Source organism: Narcine bancroftii, chromosome 2 (assembly GCF_036971445.1).
Source record: "Narcine bancroftii isolate sNarBan1 chromosome 2, sNarBan1.hap1, whole genome shotgun sequence".
NCBI classification, from domain to species: Eukaryota; Metazoa; Chordata; class Chondrichthyes; order Torpediniformes; family Narcinidae; genus Narcine; species Narcine bancroftii.
In genome coordinates, this window is record NC_091470.1 from 201,453,135 (window position 1) to 201,471,482 (window position 18,348).

The window sequence follows — 18,348 nt, forward strand, 5'->3', positions numbered from 1 at the left end:
CCCCAGTCCTGGACCTCCCCCCCCCACCACCAAGTGGCACCTCCCCTGCCACCCAGTGACACCCCCACCCAGTGGCACCTCCCCTGCCGCCCAGTGAGACCCCCACTCTGTGGCACCTCCCCTGTCGCCCAGTCACACCCCCACCCAGTGGCACCTCCCCCGTCGCCCAGTGACACCCCCACCCAGTGGCACCTCCCCAGCCGCCCAGTGTCACCCCCACCCAGTGGCACCTCTCCTGCCGCCCAGTCACACCCCCACCCAGTGGCACCTCTCCTGCCGCCCAGTCACACCCCCACCCAGTGGCACCTCTCCTGCTGCCCAGTGGCACCTCCCCAGCCACCCAGCGGCACCTCCCCAGCCACCCAGCGGCACCTCCCCAGCCACCCAGCGGCACCTCCCCAGCCACCCAGCGGCACCTCCCCAGCCACCCAGCGGCACCTCCCCAGCCACCCAGTGGCACCTCCCCTGCCACCCAGTGACACCCCCACTCAGTGGCACCTCCCCAGCCACCCAGTGTCACCCCCACCCAGTGGCACCTCCCCAGCCACTCAGTGGCACCTCCCCAGCCACCCAGTGTCACCTCCACCCAGTGGCACCTCCCCGCCACCCAGTGACACCCCTACCCAGTGGCACCTCCCCAGCCACCCAGTGGCACCCCCACCCAGTGGCACCTCCCCATCCACCCAGTGGCACCTCCCCGGCCACCCAGTGGCACCTCCCCGGCCACCCAGTGGCACCTCCCCGGCCACCCAGTGGCACCTCCCCGGCCACCCAGTGGCACCTCCCCGGCCACCCAGTGGCACCTCCCCGGCCACCCAGTGGCACCTCCCCGGCCACCCAGTGGCACCTCCCCGGCCACCCAGTGGCACCTCCCCGGCCACCCAGTGGCACCTCCCCGGCCACCCAGTGGCACCTCCCCGGCCACCCAGTGGCACCTCCCCGGCCACCCAGTGACACCCCCACTCAGTGGCACCTCCCCGGCCACCCAGTGTCACCCCCACCCAGTGGCACCTCCCCAGCCACTCAGTGGCACCTCCCCAGCCACCCAGTGTCACCTCCACCCAGTGGCACCTCCCCGCCACCCAGTGACACCCCTACCCAGTGGCACCTCCCCAGCCACCCAGTGGCACCCCCACCCAGTGGCACCTCCCCATCCACCCAGTGGCACCTCCCCGGCCACCCAGTGGCACCTCCCCGGCCACCCAGTGGCACCTCCCCGGCCACCCAGTGGCACCTCCCCGGCCACCCAGTGGCACCTCCCCGGCCACCCAGTGGCACCTCCCCGGCCACCCAGTGGCACCTCCCCGGCCACCCAGTGGCACCTCCCCGGCCACCCAGTGGCACCTCCCCGGCCACCCAGTGGCACCTCCCCGGCCACCCAGTGGCACCTCCCCGGCCACCCAGTGGCACCTCCCCGGCCACCCAGTGGCACCTCCCCGGCCACCCAGTGGCACCTCCCCGGCCACCCAGTGGCACCTCCCCGGCCATCCGTAACCCTTCCTGAACCGATTTTCTGCTTGTTTCTGCCTGCGCTGCCCGTCAGCAAGACTTGTTGGTCCGCGCTGAGAGAAGAAGCTGCTGGGCCGTCAACCCCCTCCGCCCACAGACAATGTCAGGACGCGAAAAGTCGGTAGACTCCGGCCTCCCACTCCCCACTAAAGGACAGAGGGCAGAGACGGCGCGGGAGGTAGAAAAACAACGCGACACCACACGGTCAATCGCAGTCACCATCTTTAATCCTGGCGCCACAGCAACTTCCGGTTGAAACTGCGGACACTTCCGGATTAGCACCAGGGGTTGGTGGCGGCGAGAAGGTGGGTTAAGGTCGGCGGCGACCGTTCAACTCCCCCTACCCCCCCTCACTGTCTCCTCCTCCCCCGGTATTCCCCCACTCCCATGACCACCTGTCCCCCCCCATGACCATCTCCCCTCTCCATGACCATCTCCCCCTCCCCATGACCATCTCCCCCTCCCCATGACCATCTCCCCTCTCCATGACCATCTCCCCCTCCCCATGACCATCTCCCCCTCCCCATGACCACCTCCCCCTCCCCATGACCATCTCCCCCTCCTCCCATGACCATCTCCCCTCTCCATGACCATCTCCCCCTCCCCATGACCATCTCCCCCTCCCCATGACCATCTCCCCTCTCCATGACCATCTCCCCCTCCCCATGACCATCTCCCCCTCCCCATGACCATCTCCCCCTCCCCATGACCATCTCCCCCTCCCCATGACCATCTCCCCTCTCCATGACCATCTCCCCCTCCCCATGACCATCTCCCCCTCCCCATGACCATCTCCCCCTCCCCATGACCATCTCCCCTCTTCATGACCATCTCCCCCTCCCCATGACCATCTCCCCCTCCCCATGACCATCTCCCCCTCCCCATGACCATCTCCCCCTCCCCATGACCATCTCCCCCTCCCCATGACCATCTCCCCCTCCCCATGACCATTTCCCCCTCCTCCCATGACCATCTCCCCCTCCCCATGACCATTCCTCCCTCCCCTCCATGTCCCCTTTCCACCTCCTCCTGTGCCCGTCTCCCCCTCCTTGCCTGCTGCCCCATGCCAGTTTTTCCCCCCCGCCACACGTGATAGTTTCTCTCTTGCCCCAACCCCTCCCAGCAGGTGGTGATGAAGCCCCCGGTGAGGGCGAGAGCTGCCCCGCGGCGGTACGGTGCGGAGACGGTGCCCAGAGGGGCAGACGGCGAGGGTGAGGAGTGGAGCCACAAGGAGCGGCGGGCGCTGCTCCGGGCACTGAGCCGGCAGAGTGGGGCCCGGGACATTGACCTGTTTCCCATTGAGGCGGCCGTGAGCACCCGCAGCACCCACGAGGTGAGCCGCGGAGGAGGTAGAGGGGAGTGATGAGGATGGTGGGGTTGGCGCGACGGAGAGGGTGTGGGAGGGCGAGTGTGGGTGGTAAGAAGGTGTGTGGGGATTGAGGGTGAAGGGAGGGGTGAGGAGGAGGGTTTGGGGGAGGATGTGGGAAACAGTTCAGGCAGAAGGAGGTTGCTGGTCTGATATTTTGCACCCCCGACCCCACCCCAGGTGGCCACCTTCATTGAGGATCTGAAGCTTCGGTCAGCTCGAAGCGCCTTGCAGAGAGAGGTCAACCAGCGGGTGAGGGGACGCCAGCGACTGCGGGCCCCTCTGCAGGTGAGGGACGGGGCTTATGGGGTTCCCAGGGCTTGTGGGTGGAGGGGGTGACGCTCGGGGCTTGGTGAGGGGTCTTGTGGGAGACCAGGGGCACAGTGAGGGGATGGAGTGCCAGGGTTCAGTGAGGTAACCCCCAAGGTTCATGGGGGGTGGAAGAGAGATGTGGTGATGGGGACGTAGAAGAGAGATGTGGTGATGGGGACGTAGAAGAGAGATGTGGTGTTGGGGACCTCGGGGATGTGGGGGGGAGGTCCAAGACTACCTGGGGTGGGGGTCATGATAGTGGGACACCAGGACACAGGGAAGTTCTGAAATTTCCCATGATGGTGGGGGGGTCTCTGGGTAAGGAGGAGGGGTGGATGTGGTGATGGGATCCCGGGGTTTGGTGGGGCAATGGGGGGGAGCAGTTTAGGGAGAGACTCCAGGGCAGAGGGAGGCCTGGGTGGAAGGTCTCCAGGTGCGAGGCTTCGGAGAGGAGTGTTGGGTGAATGAGACGTCAGCAATCCAACGACCCTGCTGACTCCAGCAAGGAAACCTCCATCACTCAACATACTGAGTGGCCACGTGGACTCCCTGATTATTGGGCAGTCATCAGCTCGCTGCTCCCCGTGGGCTGGATCCCACCATGTGCTCCTGAACCCAGTCTGCACTCCTTCCTCAATGACAGAGCAGCTGCCCAGACATCAACCAGGGACCCTTCGCTGCATTTCCAGGTCAGGCAGGAGAGCGGATCTGCACACAGCGTCCCAGATTTATTGTCAGAGTGACATCACATACCACCCTGAGACTCTTTTTCCTGCGGGCCAGGCAGAATTACCACTTATTGGTAGTGCAAAAAAATCTCTACACAACATACACATGTAAGAAATAAAGAAATATAAACAACTGTCCAAATACAGAGAGGGGAAAAAATAAAAAGCACTCCTTAAGTAAGTCCCTGATTGAGTTTGTCGTTGAAGAGTCTGATGGTGGAGGGGTGGCAGCTATTCCTGAACTTGGTGGGGCGAACCTTGTGGCCCCTAGACCTGATGGCAGTAGTGAAAACAGAGCGTGGGCTGGGTGGTGTGGATCCTTCGTGATCGCGCTCCGACAGCAGCGTACCCCTGTCGATGGTGGGGAGGGTTTTGCCTTTGATGTCCTGGGTTGTGTCCACTACCTTTTACAGGGCTTTATGCTGGGGGGGGGAGGTTATTGGTGTCCCCCATACTGGACCGTGATGCAGCCGGTCAGCACACTTTCTACCAGACATCTGTCGAAATTTGCCAGGGTTTCAAACCAAACCTCCATAAACTCCCAAGGAAGTGGAGGTGCTGACAAGCTTTCTTCACGATGCCATTGGTGAGTTGTGTCCAGAAAAGATCCACCGAGATAGTGACTCCCCAGAACTTAAATTTGCTCACCCTCTCCTGGAAATTGTTCTGGGTCAGTAAGCCAGTAGTCAAGGTGAACCCAGCACTGACTTCCTGAACAGAACCGCTGCTCATCCCATCTGCCACCTTGCCCAGCCTTGGCATGCGGTGCGGAGTCTGTCCCTGCTTTCTTCATCAATCGTTTCCTCGCCAGGATCCACAACATTGCGACTACGGTGGGTCCTTGACCGGACACGCTGAGTGCACATCTCTCCCCATGATGCTGAGAACCTCCGGCTCTTCACAACCCTGACAAGGGTTCAGGCCAGAAACGCTGCTTATACATCCCTGTCTCCCATGGTGGCAGTGATGGGGCTGGGGGGTGTTGTGGAGGAAAGGGACCTGCTGAGTTCCTCCAGTTTCTTTGAGTGTTTACTATTTTAGACTGATAACATGAATAAGATGGGTTCAGAGGGACACGGGCGGCTGGGATGAGTGTGAATGGGACGATTTAGGTCAAAGGGCCTGCCCATGCTGAGTGGCTCTGATTAACTCATTGCTCAAGGGATTGGATTTAGGAGCAGGGAGGTTCTGCTACAACGGTACCAGGTCCTGGTGAGGCCGCATCTGGAGCACAGCGGGCAGTTCTGGTCTCCTTACTTGAGGAAGGATGGACCAGCTTTGGCGGTGGTGCAGAGGGGATTCACCAGGTCGATTCCAGGGATGAGGGGGTTGGCTAATGAGGAGAAATTGAGTCGTCTGGGACTGTACTCGCTGGAATTTAGAAGAATGAGAGGGGATCTTATAAAATTATGAAAGGAAGAGATAAGATAGAGGGAGGTAAGTTGTTTCCACTATTGGGGGAGACCAGAACTAGGGGACATGGTCTCAAGATTCAGGGGAGTAAATTTAGGACGGAGATGAGGAACTGCTTTTTCCAGAGGGTGGGGAATCTGTGGAATTCTCTGCCCATTGAAGCAGTGGAGACGACCTCAGTAAATATATTTAAGACAAGATTGGATAGATTTTTACATAGTAGGGGAATTGGGGGAATATGGGGAAAAGGCAGGTAGGTATAGATGAGCCCATCATCAGATCATTGAATGGCAGAGCAGGCCCGATGGACATAGAACATTGCAGCACAGTACAGGCCCTTTGGCCTTCGATGTTGTGTCGACATATGTATTCCTACCAAAATAATACTGACCCCTTCTTGCCTTGTAACTGTGTCTTTTTCTCTGATCCATGTGCCTGTCTAAGAGTCTCTTAAACGCTATAATGTTCCAGCCTCCACCACCACCCCTTACAAGGCATTCTAGGCACCAACACTGCAAAAAAAAACCTACCCCTGACGTCTCTCTTAAACTTCCCTCCCTTCACTTTGTACAGACATCCTCTTGCGTTTGCTACTCCCGCCCTGGGAAATAGGTGCTGGTTGTCCACCCTATCTAAGCCTCTCAGAATCTATTAAGTCTCCTCTCATCCTTCTACGCTCCAAAGAGTAAAGTCCCAGCCTACCTGGCCTTATTTTCCAATCCAGGCAACATCCTGGTGAATCGCCTCTGCTCCCTCTCCGTACCTTCCACATCCTTCCTGCAATGGGGTGACCAGAACTGAACACAATACATGTACCCTCACCAGAGATTTGTTGAACTGCAACATGACTTCTTGACTGTTTAACTCAGTTCCCTGGACTAATGATGCCCAGCCTCTTGAAGGCCTTCCTAACTACCCTTTCAACCTGGGCAGTGACCTTGAGAGATGTATGGATTTGGACCCCCTTTTCCTCCACTGTTAAGTATCTTATGTTCTAACTGCTGTGGAGGCTGGTATGTTCAGCAGACAAAGAATTGCTGCAGGAATTCTGCATGTCCAACAGCATCCGTGGGTAGACATGGTGTTGTAAGGGCTCATGTGGATCCCGCAGGTTAAGAATCAGATCAAGGTTGAGGTACAAAGCACACGTTTATTTTGGGAATGCAAATAGGGTAACAGGGTTGAAATGCTAAATGAACCCACACACAGTACACAAAGGGTAAATATACACTTTGGATAATGAGGGAAAACCAACAGAAACTTAAGTATGCAGATTCAACAATCAAGATGATACTACGTGTCCCCACCCCTTGACCAGTGCAGACATGGCTCTAGCTACCTGACCTTGGGACTCACCCCAATCCAGTTGGAAAAGTGATTTTTACATGCTACAAGGGGGTCAAAAGAGGCAGAACGAATGGGCACATGGCCCTTTATAGGGTATTGGGGGGGGGCAATCACAGGGGGCAGGCTGGGCCCCGTTGGCCTGTGGCTCGAAGCCAAGTGTGGGGGTCAGCCGAGGTGATTCACCTTGGCCAATGGGATGAAGGTCCGGGCGGGCTGCCTGGACTGCAGCACCTGGTGATTCAGATGGGCCAATCGCAAGGGTTACCTTGATGGCCTGGGGCGAGTGCAAGGTGCCCTCCGAACAGGAGTGTGGCAGCGCCACCCTGTGGTGGCCGCAGCCTTTCCATTCCACACACCCAGCCAGTGACTCGGGAAAGGGTCCCAACCGAGACAGGGACTGACGATTTCTTCCCCCTGGACCGTATCTGAGCCGCCGAGTTCCTCCAGCGATTCTGTCGGCTGGAAATGCTCATTAGTGCCTGCAGGGGGAGGCAACGTGCAGGCTACAACCCGGCTGTTGATGCGGCTCACTGGCCGCCTCTTGTGTTTCCAACAGCTTCTTGGATTTTGGACCTGCAGCCCCTGGAAAGTGCACATCAGGCAGCGTCTGGAGAGAGATGGCACTCTGGGTTTTCAAGATCCTTTTGTTGTCACGTAATACAGTAAAACCCCTGATATCTGACTCGTGGAGGGGGTGGGGGGGGGGGGTGGGTGGAATTGGTAGATGCCAGATAAGTGTGCTTTCTGCTTGCTTGAGACTTATTCTTACAAATAATCTTTTCTTTGGCTTGGCTTCGCAGACGAAGATTTATGGAGGGGTATGTCCACGTCTGCTGCAGGCTCGTTGGTGACTGACAAGTCCGATGCGGGACAGGCAGGCACCGTTGCAAGGGAAAATTGGTTGGTTGGGTGTTGGGTTTTTCCTCCTTTGTCTTTTGTCAGTGAGGTGGGCTCTGCGGTCTTCTTCAAAGGAGGTTGCTGCCCGCCAAACTGTGAGGCGCCAAGATGCACCGTTGGAGGCGATATCAGCCCACTGGCGGTGGTCATTGTGGCAGGCACCAAGAGATTTCTTTAAGCAGTCCTTGTGCCTCTTCTTTGGTGCACCTCTGTCTCGGTGGCCAGTGGAGAGCTCGCCATATAACACGATCTTGGGAAGGCAATAGTCTTCCATTCTGGAGACGTGACCCACCCAGCACAGTTGGGTCTTCAGCAGCATGGATTCGATGCTTGCGGACTCTGCCAGCTCGAGTACTTCGATGTTGGTGATGAAGTCATTCCAATGAATGTTGAGGATGGAGCGGAGACAGCGCTGATGGAAGCGTTCTAGGAGCCGTAGGTGATGCCGGTAGAGGACCCATGATTCGGAGCCGAACAGGAGCGTGGGTATGACAACGGCTTTGTACACGCTCATCTTTGTGTGTTTCTTCAGGTGGTTGTTTTTCCAGACTCTTTTGTGTAGTCTTCCAAAGGCGCTATTTGCCTTGGCGAGTCTGTTGTCTATCTCTTTGTCGATCCTTGCATCAGCCAAGGTAGGTAAACTGGTTGACCGTTTTGAGTTCAGTGAGCCCGATGGAGATGTGGGGGGGCTGGTGGTCATGGTGGGGAGCTGACTGATGGAGGACCTCAGTTTTCTTCAGGCTGACTTCCAGGCCAAACATTTTGGCAGTTTCCGCAAAACAGGACGTCAAGCACTGAAGAGCTGGCTCAGAATGGGCAACTAAAGCGACATCGTCTGTAGAGTAGTTCACGGACAAGTTGCTCTTGTGTCTTGGTGTGAGCTTGCAGGCGCCTTAGATTGAAGAGACTGCCATCCGTGCGGTACCGGATGTAAACAGCGTCTTCATTGTTGAGGTCTTTCATGGCTTGTTTCAGCATCATGCTGAAGAAGATAGTAAAGAGGGTTGGTGCGAGGACGCAACCTTGCTTCACGCCGTTGTCAATGGAGAAGGTTTCGGAGAGCTCATTGCTGTATCTGACCCGACCTTGTTGGTTTTCGTGCAGTTGGATAACCATGTTGAGGAACTTGGGGGGGCATCCGAGGCGCTCTAGTATTTGCCAAAGCCCTTTCCACACCTGCATTAAAAACCTTAACGCATTTTACTTTATTTTCAGTCACATTCTTTGAAAACATTTAACCGTCGCTGCATCTGCAGGTTCCTCCCCACCCCCCTCCACAGAACCACCCGATAGATGAACAACATAGTCAGAGATAATTAACCTCCTCCCAAGTTTACAGATGAAGCCTCTGACTGGGGCGACACTTACTAAGAAGGGATAAGGATACATTTTAAGGGAGTCGCCCCAATGCCGAGCGGCATCAACCTGGGCAACGCCATCGCTGTTTCACACAACTTTGTTCAAACAGCTGCCATGAGAAAAGCCCGACCAAGGCTCTCTGCTGGCTGGATATTTGCTCCCACCTTTATATTACTTCAGACAAACGTTTATTTCTTCAGTTTTAAAATTGAGTATTTATTTACCTATTATTTTATTCCTATCTATTTCAATTTTTAAATTTATTTTCCTTGATTTTATTGCCAGTTGCTTGAAGCTGCCGGTTGCCTGAACTCCAGATACCGGGTTTTACTGTGTTGCGCAAAATTGGGCAGACACGATTCGCTGTGAGACTTGCCCGGTGTGCTTTGCAAAAAGGAGCAAAGAGAGTCCCTTTGGAGTCACGGAGTGTCCGTGGACTCGACTCCAGCGCTCCCGCAGCCACACAGAGCCCGGTCTAAACTGTCGGCATTTTCTGTCTGTGTATCCATGCCTTCCCTGATCCACTCACTGGGCCACTCCTTCGGGGCCACTCCTTCCTTGATCAACTCAGTGATCTACCCCTTCCCTGGGCCAAGCCTTCCCGGGGCCACTCACTGGTCCACTCCTTCCCATGGCTGTGCCTGCCCTGGGCCAAGCCTTCCCGGGGCCACTCACTGGGCCACTCCTTCACCCCTCCCTCCTTTTATTGGCCCTCCACCAATGAATGTAATGCCCCAATTACTGTCTCCTCAAATCAACTCAGCTGTCTCTCTTTTTATAAGCTCTCACAAAGCTTTTGCTTCTCCCACTCAGTCCCACTACACATCTAAATAAATAAATAACTAAACCCCCTAGGCGACTTACCACTAGTGCAAAAAAAAATACTGTTATAGACTGACATGTAAACAAATAAAGGAATGTAGACAAACTGGGAGGATGAGGGTGTGATTGGCCCTTCACGCAATCAGACAGGATTGAATGGAGGTTGCCTGAAAACAAGGCCCACGGATACGTCCTGACCTAGATCCCAAACTTCCCCGAGGGCCACACTCACCCGGGTTCGGGTCCGTGGGTTGCAGCAGGCTTGAATCACTGCAAGATGTTGAAAACCGAAATGAATCCCATAGCAAGCTCGTCACAGTGAGGATTCTTTGTGTCCGTTTGTTCTACAGGCGGGCGCTGCTTTTGAGAGGGACAAGAACTGCAGGGGCTGGGGGGGGGGGCGGGGGGGAGGTGCGTAGCGGCCGCAGCAACCATAGGAGCAGAAATAGGCCATTCAGCCCATCAAGTCCACCCTGCCAATTAATCCTGAGCTGATCCATTCTCCCACTCAGCCCGACCACCCAGCCTTCTCCCCATTACCTTTGATACCCTGGCCCATCAATCTCTGCCTTAAATACAGTAGTCCTTGACTTATGACCATCCATATATATGACCAAAATAAATACTGCATAAATTAAAAAAAAATCTTGGGGTGAAAGTAGGGCCTATCTATGGAAAATAGAGCCTATGGTAGAGGTGGACAAGCGGCCTCGGTGGCCGCCTTGTTGTATTTGATTAAACGGATACTTGCGTCCATTTTGAGGTATGACCGGTCGGTCAGAACGGAGCACGGTTGTAGGTTGAGGACTACCTGTACACCAAGTGACCCAGCCTCCACCAACAAATTCCACAGATTCATTGCCCTCGGGCTAAAGCAATTCCTCCTCATCCCTGTTCTCAGCGGACGCCCTTCAATCCTGAAGTTGTGCCCTCTTGTCCTGGACTCACCCATCGTGGGAAACATCTACTCTGTTCATGCCTTTCAACATGCAAAATGTTTCTCCTAAATTCCAACGAGTCCAGGCAAAGAGCCATCAAACAATACTCACGATCATATCCCTTTCATTCCCAGAATATCTTAAATGAGGAGCCCAAAACTGCTCACAATACTCCACGTGAGGCCTCGCCGGGGCCTTATAAAGCCTCAACATCACATCCCTGCTCTTAGATTAGAATCCTCTTGGAAATAAATGCCGGCATTGCCTTTGTCACAACCGACTCAACCTTCAGGCGATCCTGCACGAGGACTCCCACATAGGGATTTTCAATTTTCACCCGATTTTTAAAAAATAGCCTGTGCAGGGGAAGGAGCTGCACTCTGTGGGGGGGAGAGAGAATCAGAGTGGAGGTTGGGTAGGAAGGGGGTGACCACCCCCAGCATGCTGACGCCTCCGTGTCTCCCACAGATCTGGACGGAATTGGCAGAATCAGCGACAGGTTCAGTCGACCTGGGGATCTGCACGGCTGTCTGCCAGGTGCCTTCCCCCTGTCCCCCCTCACCCTCGTCACCCCTCCACCATCCTCAAACCCCCACCCTCATCTCCCCCCACCCTTGTCCTCTCACTCCCAGACCTTGCCCCCATCCTCGCCTCCCCCTTGTCCCTCACCCTCATCTCCCAAACCCTCATCCCCCATCTTGACCCCCACCCTCTTACACCGTTCTTCCTCCTTACCCCCTCTTCTCCCCCCTTAACTCCAACATCCCCATTCTCACTTCTCCCCCTGCTCCACCCCTCTTAGTCTCTTCTTCATACCCTCCACCTATCCGGATTCTGCTCCTACCCTCAGACACTGATGATCGCAGCCACGGAACCAGTGTGCCGGCAACACTCAGTGCCGCCAGTCACTGCCCGTGGTCAAGGCACGGCAGCAGTGGGTGCCGAGAGTGTTGGAGAGACTGCCGATGAGTCCCTCCCCACAGAGGGTCCCTGCGAGCAGGGGTCTGACTCGCCATCCCTGGACCACTTGGACCCCGACCGCCAGGATCAGCAGCTGGACTTTGCACGGATTTACCGGTTCCTGGTGGCTGCGGTGAGAGGGGCTCCGCTGCCCCAGCTCGCCCCGATGGGTGAGTACTGACCTCTGACCCCTCTGCTTGACGTCTCACCCTTCCGCCTGACACCTGATCAAATCCTGACCCCTCCGCCCAAACTTAGATCCTTCCACCTGACCGCTTCCCCAACCCCTCTACTTGACACCTGACTCCACCGCAACCACCCTACTGCTTATTTCATGGGTGAGTACTGACCCCCCCCCACACTCCCGCCAGTCGGCCCACTGTGTGAGTACTGACCTCTACCCCCTCCCTCGATTCCTACACGACCTCTGACCTCTCTTCTGGACCCCAACCCCTGATCCTTTTCCTCTCCTCTGCCCCCCTCTCCTCCAACTCTAACTCTTTCCCTCCCCTTTTTCCACCCCTCTTCCCTTCCTCTCTCCTCCCCTTTTCTCCTCCCTCCCTCCTCCCCTCATCTCTCCTCTCCCCCTCTCCTTACCTCCTCCCACTCACCTCTCCCCCCCCTTCTCTTCCACATCCAACCTACCCCCTCTCTCCATCCTCCCCACCCTCACGCCCTCTCTCCCTTCACCCCAGAATCGGCTGTGATGCTGGACCTACTGCTCTCGCTTCCTGCGGAGGTGGAGGGGCTGCGTATCCGTGAGCTGACGGCGCACATGGAGCAGAGTCACGATCGCTTGGAGCGGACCATTCGCTGCTCCTGGACTCCCGTGGCTGGAACCTCAACCCCTCACCCTGCCCCAGCCTCCGATGATGAGCCTGGCTCCCAGCAGGCAATGGCTTGGCCTCTCAACCCCTTCGGTGTTCCTTTAGGGCTACTGGCAACAGCAGTGAGCTCGGACCTCAACCCCCTGCACTACTCAGTGCCTACACCTCCCTCACCACTCCCCTCATCATCCCCTCCTCCCTCAGCACCCCCACCCTCCTTGAGCTGAACTCTGACCTACGTTCAGCAACTCTCCTCGGCCCCTGCACGAGACAGGGTAATAACCACCTCTCTCCCACCGGGGTAGGGTCTCACCTCAACCCCTCCCTCACCACCGATTTCCCCCCCCCCCCCATCCCACCGAGAGGGTCTTCCACCCCCACTGAGAAAAGATCTCACCCCAAGCTCCCCAGAAAAGGGGGGGGGGCATCGTCCCACTCCCCTCCACCACTGGGAGAGTCTCCCCCCCGCACTGAGGGAGGGTCTTTCCCCTCCCCCCGTGCCTCCGAGGGAGGGGCGACTCAATTCCCCCGAACTGCTCTCCAGCCCTGCTGTACGGATGGTACGTGCTCCGGACCCTCCGCACAGACACGGGAGGCGGGGTGGGCATCCCCTCCCACCACCAGCAGCCTCTGCACCCCTCCCACCCGCCTCCGGCCGAGCCGGGGTTTGCTGGGCGGCATCGCGGTGCTTTCCGGACCGGAGTTATCTCCGGTCCGGTCGGTTTTCCTCGTTGAGGGCGGAAGGGACTCGATCTGACCCAGACGTGGTTGGGGAACTGTGTGGCACCTGAGAAAGAAGGGACGTCCCTCTTGAGACCCTGCCTTTAGGACACAGGAGCAGGAGTCGGCCCATGGAGCTAGGCCATTCAATCTAACGATGGGCTCATCTCCACCGACCTGCCTTTTCCCCACACCCCTTCACTCAAGATTCAATTTATTATAATCCTCTAATAAAACAAGTGTCCTATTACATGAGATTCCTTTTTGCCTGATTGGACGGATTTGCCTGCGGCAGGAATGAGCCTGATGCGCCTCTTACAGTCAGAGAGAGAGAAGCACCCCCCCTCCCTCCCCGAGTCACGAAGTGTCCGTGGATTCGCAGCCACACAGGGTCCAGACCTACACCTCCAGCGCCCCTGGCGCATCCCGCTTCCGATACCTGGCGCCCTCCGGCCAGTGTCTCCAGGGAGTTTCCCAATGGTGGTCTCCCCCAGCCTCAGCGGATGCCTCGCCTCCCCCTCTTCGCTGGTCCACCTCCTGCGGGTCATCCCCTCCACCTCTCAGAAGGGGCGTGATCTTCCCGTCCTCTGGTGCCCTGCTTCCCCCCTCGTGGCCGCTGCCATGTCGGGTGCGGAGCCCGCGGGCGCAAGATTTCCCCCGTCACCTCCCTCAGTGGGGCCGTTCCAAGCGTGTGCGGAGCCCTGCTGCATCTCCGCTCCCCTTGGGTCCACTCCGCTGTCTTGATATCCACAGTTTTAAATTTGAATTTAGATATACAGGGCCCTTCTGGCCGTGACACCCAATCTCCCCCCCCCATACGTTTTGAACCCGGTGCCCCCCCCCCCCACCCCCGGGGAAACCCACGCAGAACATCGGGAGAACGGACAGACAACGCCGGATTCGAATCCCCGATCGGGGGGAGGGGGGGATTACAACCCAAGAAGGAGAGGCAGGTGGGCCGAATAAGACGCACTCTGATAGGACAGAGTGAGGAGAAGGAGCTGGGGGGGGGGGGGGGTGCCAAAGGTGGAAATTGATGTTCGATGCTGCCCAAGCTTGGTCCCAGTGTTCAACATGAGCGTTGGCTGATTTGTGCTGGACTCTCCACCCTCTGGGTGATTTTGGACGTACAGGCCCTTCCAGCCCACAAAATACCCCAATTAACCTACACCCCCACCCCCGGGATGTTATGAAGGGCGGGAGGAAACCCACGCGGACAACATACAAGCTCCTTATTGAACCTGGGTCTCCAGCGCTGTTAACTGTGCTGCCCAGTGGATGGTTTCCTTTTGCGCTGGGGGTAAAAGGGTGGTAACAGTTCTCAAGGCTTCTGACACTGGCGGGAACTGATCGTTGAGCCTGATATCTCCAGCAGGAAGGTGCTGACCACAGGTTTCTCACTCTCCCTTCGACTGGCCCGGCAAGGATATAAACACAAACCTGACCTTTTCAACATGAGTAACACAAGGGAGGTGGGGGGGGGGGGGGGGGATGTAAGAGGTAAGTTCTGCACACGCAGAAGGATGGGTGCAGGCAGGGACAACAGGATTACACGTAATTGTCTTCTGCCTGCCGTCAGGCAGACAGAGTCGCCGTTAGTGTTGCCTGAAGTGCCTTTTACAGGAAGAGAGAACCTTCAGATGGACTCTCCTGCAGCCGGCCAGTCTCCAGTTCGCCCCATCGGCCGCCCGAGCTCCAGATGCAAAGCTCCGACACGAGAATATTCGATAAATACGTGGAGCTGTGAAGAATGGAGGGTTCCGCTGTAGAGAAATTCTAGGCAGCTGCTATTCAACCACTGAAAATCTGTCACCAACGGAAAAGGAGAAAGCTATTTTAGGACCATGGGACGATAGAACATTTCAGCGCAGAAAACCGACCATTTTAGTGTGCGAGCAATTCTGCCTTGTCTCACTGACCGGCACCCAGTCCTTAGCCCTTCACATCCCTCCCATCCATGTACCTGTCCAAGTTCTTCTTCAGTGTTAAAATTGAGCCCATATTCACCCTTTGGCTCATTGCACACTCCCACCGCTCTCTGTGTGAAGACGTTCCCCCTAAACTTTCACCCTTAACCCATGTCCTCTGGTTTGTATCCTACCCTCAGTGGGAAAAGCCGACATACATTTACTCTGTCCATCCCCCTCATTTTAAATTTCTCTTATCAAATGTCCCCTCATTTTTCTGTGCTGCAGGGAATAAAGTCCTAACCTGCTTAACCTTTCTCTGTAACTCAGTTCCTGAAGTCCAGACAACGTCATAGTAAATCTCTGCCCTCTTTCTATCTTATTGATATCTTTCCTGTAGTTCAGAATCCTCCAAATTTGGCCTCACCAATGTCTTATACAACTTTACCATAATATCCCAACTCCTGTACTTAAAACTGATTTATGAAGGCCAATATGCCAAAAGCTCCCTTGACAACCCTGTCCACCAGGGAATTATATATCTGTATCCCCAGACCCTTCTGTTCAACCGCACACCTCAGTGTTCGACCGTTCAGTGTACTCCTTTTTTGGCTTGGCCTTCCAAAATGCAACACCTAAAAGTAAAAGGTAAAGGGACCACTATTGCCATGTTACACTACATTTAGAATGTAACATACATGAAATTCTTTAACGTTTGTGTGATATAGAGAATTTAGGTTAAAAAGACTTAAGTTAAAATGTGATGATTAATCATAAACAGGGAAGCCAGAATGGACAGAGAGTTTACTAGCAGTCAAGGACAGAAGGAGCTGCTGAATATGTTTTTTTAAACCTATCTTTTCATGGTCATAGTGAGAGACATGCAGGAGACAAAGGATTGATAAGAAGTGTGAGAAACAGAATTCAGTGAATGTAGAGTTCACAGCGTACGTAACGAACGTGATAATTAATAATGCAGTTATACTTAGAATGTTTTTGTAATACTAACCAATTAAAACAGTATTAATAAGAAGGGGAAGGGCAAATAATAAAGGTATAAAAATCAATGCACTGTATGTATCGGGGCTTAACTGGTGAGAAACCAGTTGAGTCCAACTCTGCAGACTTGTAAATAAAGCTTGTCGTGTCATCAGTTTTAAAGAGACTCATGTGTGAGAAGTTTTATTTCTGACAAATGGGGGCTCGTCCGGGATCTACACTCCGGCCGTGAGGGGAGGCGAGAAGAGGGACATCGGAGGCGGTGCACCCCGCTGAGTTCAGCGGCTCCTAGTCCCTTGCTCGTCGCTTCGGGCGGCTTGAGCAAGTGGTATCCGGACAGGGTGACACGACAAGACGGAGAGGAGAAGGGTGACGGTTCAATCCCCGGGAAGACACCGGTAAGTGACGACTTACGATTGTGGTGTGGGGATTGGGTAACAGGTGTAACGGGATACACCTGTTTGGATAAAAACCTAACGGAATAGATTAAGTATAGATCTTTTGTCGTTGTGTGAGAACCCTGTCGCGGGACTCTAGGATAGACCCCAGGGAAACCTCGGCGGTAACCGAAGGAGGGACAGCACCTCCGACGAAGTGCCGAGAAGAGAGGGGTCAACCCCAGGAAAACCTCAGCGGTAACCGAAGGAGGGACAGCACCTCCGACGAGGCGTCTGAGAGGAAGGGAGTAGGGTCCAGAGCGAGAGGGTCCTCAGCAACGATAAACAGATCTAGGTGGGAAAATGGGAGGATCAAAATCTAAGGGCTCGTCTGAAAATTCAGGACAATTCCTGGGAGTACCCCTTGACAGCCCTTTGGGGAGAATGTTTGAAAATTGGGATAGTAAAAGATATCGGGACAAAAACAAGAAAAAGATGGTCCAATATTGTCTCCTTTGGTCAAAACAACCTATTAAAGGTTCCTCGGTTTGGTGGCCGAAATTTGGATCTGATGAGGATTGGGTTAGACAAGCATTAAACATATATGTAAATTCGAGACCAAAGGTGAATCAAGAAGAGTCAGCATATGCATTTTGTTGGGTTCCCTGGCCAGGATCCTTAACAGAATGTTTTAAATTGAGAGTGGCAGGAGAAAAGAAATGGGAACCTCTGGACAACCTTCCCCCTCCTTATATTCCCCCGGTGCCTACTGCGCCCGAGGAAAGCTTATTACCGGAGGGGAAAGGTGATGAATCTGATTGCCCCGAAGGGGGCCGGGATAAAAAGGATGAATTAAGGGAGTCGGACCCTAAACTTCCACCGGTAAACCGACCCTGGACAAGATCCCAGACTGGTCCAGGACCATCAAAGTTTTCAATAAACCTAAATCCCCTGAGAGAAGTTCCTATGGGAGGACCGGGAGGGGGAACGGGATATGTGAATGTTCCCCTAACTAGTACAGAGGTGCGGGGATTTAAGAAAGAAATGAAAAAGTTATTGGAAGATCCTATAGGACTGGCTGAACAGCTTGACCAATTCTTGGGACCAAACACATATACGTGGGAAGAGATGCAGGCAATAATGGGAACATTATGATTATCCAACTGCACGAAAACCAACAAGGTCGGGTCAGATACAGCAATGAGCTCTCTGAACCCTTCTCCATTAACAATGGCGTGAAGCAAGGCTGTGTTCTCGCACCAACCCTCTTTTCAATCTTCTTCAGCATGATGCTGAACCAAGCCATGAAAGACCCCAACAATGAAGACGCTGTTTACATCCGGTACCGCACGGATGGCAGTCTCTTCAATCTGAGGCGCCTGCAAGCTCACACCAAGACACAAGAGAAACTTGTCCGTGAACTACTCTTTGCAGATGATGCCGCTTTAGTTGCCCATTCAGAGCCAGCTCTTCAGCGCTTGACGTCCTGCTTTGCGGAAACTGCCAAAATGTTTGGCCTGGAAGTCAGCCTGAAGAAAACTGAGGTCCTCCATCAGCCAGCTCCCCACCATGACTACCAGCCCCCCCACATCTCCATCGGGCACACAAAACTCAAAACGGTCAACCAGTTTACCTATCTCGGCTGCACCATTTCATCAGATGCAAGGATCGACAATGAGATAGACAACAGACTCGCCAAGGCAAATAGCGCCTTTGGAAGACTACACAAAAGAGTCTGGAAAAACAACCAACTGAAAAACCTCACAAAGATAAGCGTATACAGAGCCGTTGTCATACCCACACTCCTGTTCGGCTCCGAATCATGGGTCCTCTACCGGCACCACCTACGGCTCCTAGAACGCTTCCA

General features: G+C 55.1%; 2 protein-coding genes across 3 annotated transcripts; one reads left to right on the forward strand and one right to left on the reverse strand.

Annotated features, from left to right (window-relative positions):
* Positions 1-1,658: 1,658 nt before the first annotated feature.
* Positions 1,659-13,448, forward strand: snapc2 (small nuclear RNA activating complex, polypeptide 2). 2 transcript variants are annotated; one of them, XM_069920116.1, is made up of 6 exons: positions 1,659-1,814; positions 2,633-2,842; positions 3,056-3,163; positions 11,160-11,228; positions 11,542-11,821; positions 12,347-13,448. In XM_069920116.1, the coding sequence occupies exons 2-6, from the start codon at positions 2,642-2,644 to the stop codon at positions 12,703-12,705; spliced, it is 1,017 nt and encodes a 338-aa protein (XP_069776217.1). In that variant the 5' UTR covers positions 1,659-1,814; positions 2,633-2,641; the 3' UTR covers positions 12,706-13,448. The 2 variants fall into 2 exon arrangements, with proteins under 2 accessions (XP_069776217.1, XP_069776218.1); XM_069920117.1 differs by having other exon boundaries at positions 2,636-2,842.
* On the reverse strand, positions 6,466-11,242 carry LOC138755000 (uncharacterized). Its single transcript, XM_069920119.1, has 2 exons — positions 9,986-11,242; positions 6,466-8,761 (listed from the first exon to the last, which is right to left on the reverse strand). The coding sequence occupies exon 2, from the start codon at positions 8,270-8,272 to the stop codon at positions 7,484-7,486; it is 789 nt and encodes a 262-aa protein (XP_069776220.1). The 5' UTR covers positions 8,273-8,761; positions 9,986-11,242; the 3' UTR covers positions 6,466-7,483.
* Positions 13,449-18,348: the final 4,900 nt, after the last annotated feature.

Bases quoted from the DNA above. Each gene is read 5' to 3' on its own strand.
- snapc2 (XM_069920116.1), top strand. From the start codon at position 2,642: ATGAAGCCCCCGGTGAGGGCGAGAGCTGCCCCGCGGCGGTACGGTGCG. The intron at 2,843-3,055 runs GTGAGCCGCGGA...ACCCCACCCCAG, and splicing joins GCACCCGCAGCACCCACGAG to GTGGCCACCTTCATTGAGGA. The intron at 11,822-12,346 runs GTGAGTACTGAC...CCTTCACCCCAG, and splicing joins GCCCCAGCTCGCCCCGATGG to AATCGGCTGTGATGCTGGAC.
- LOC138755000 (XM_069920119.1), bottom strand. From the start codon at position 8,272: ATGACCACCAGCCCCCCCACATCTCCATCGGGCTCACTGAACTCAAAA.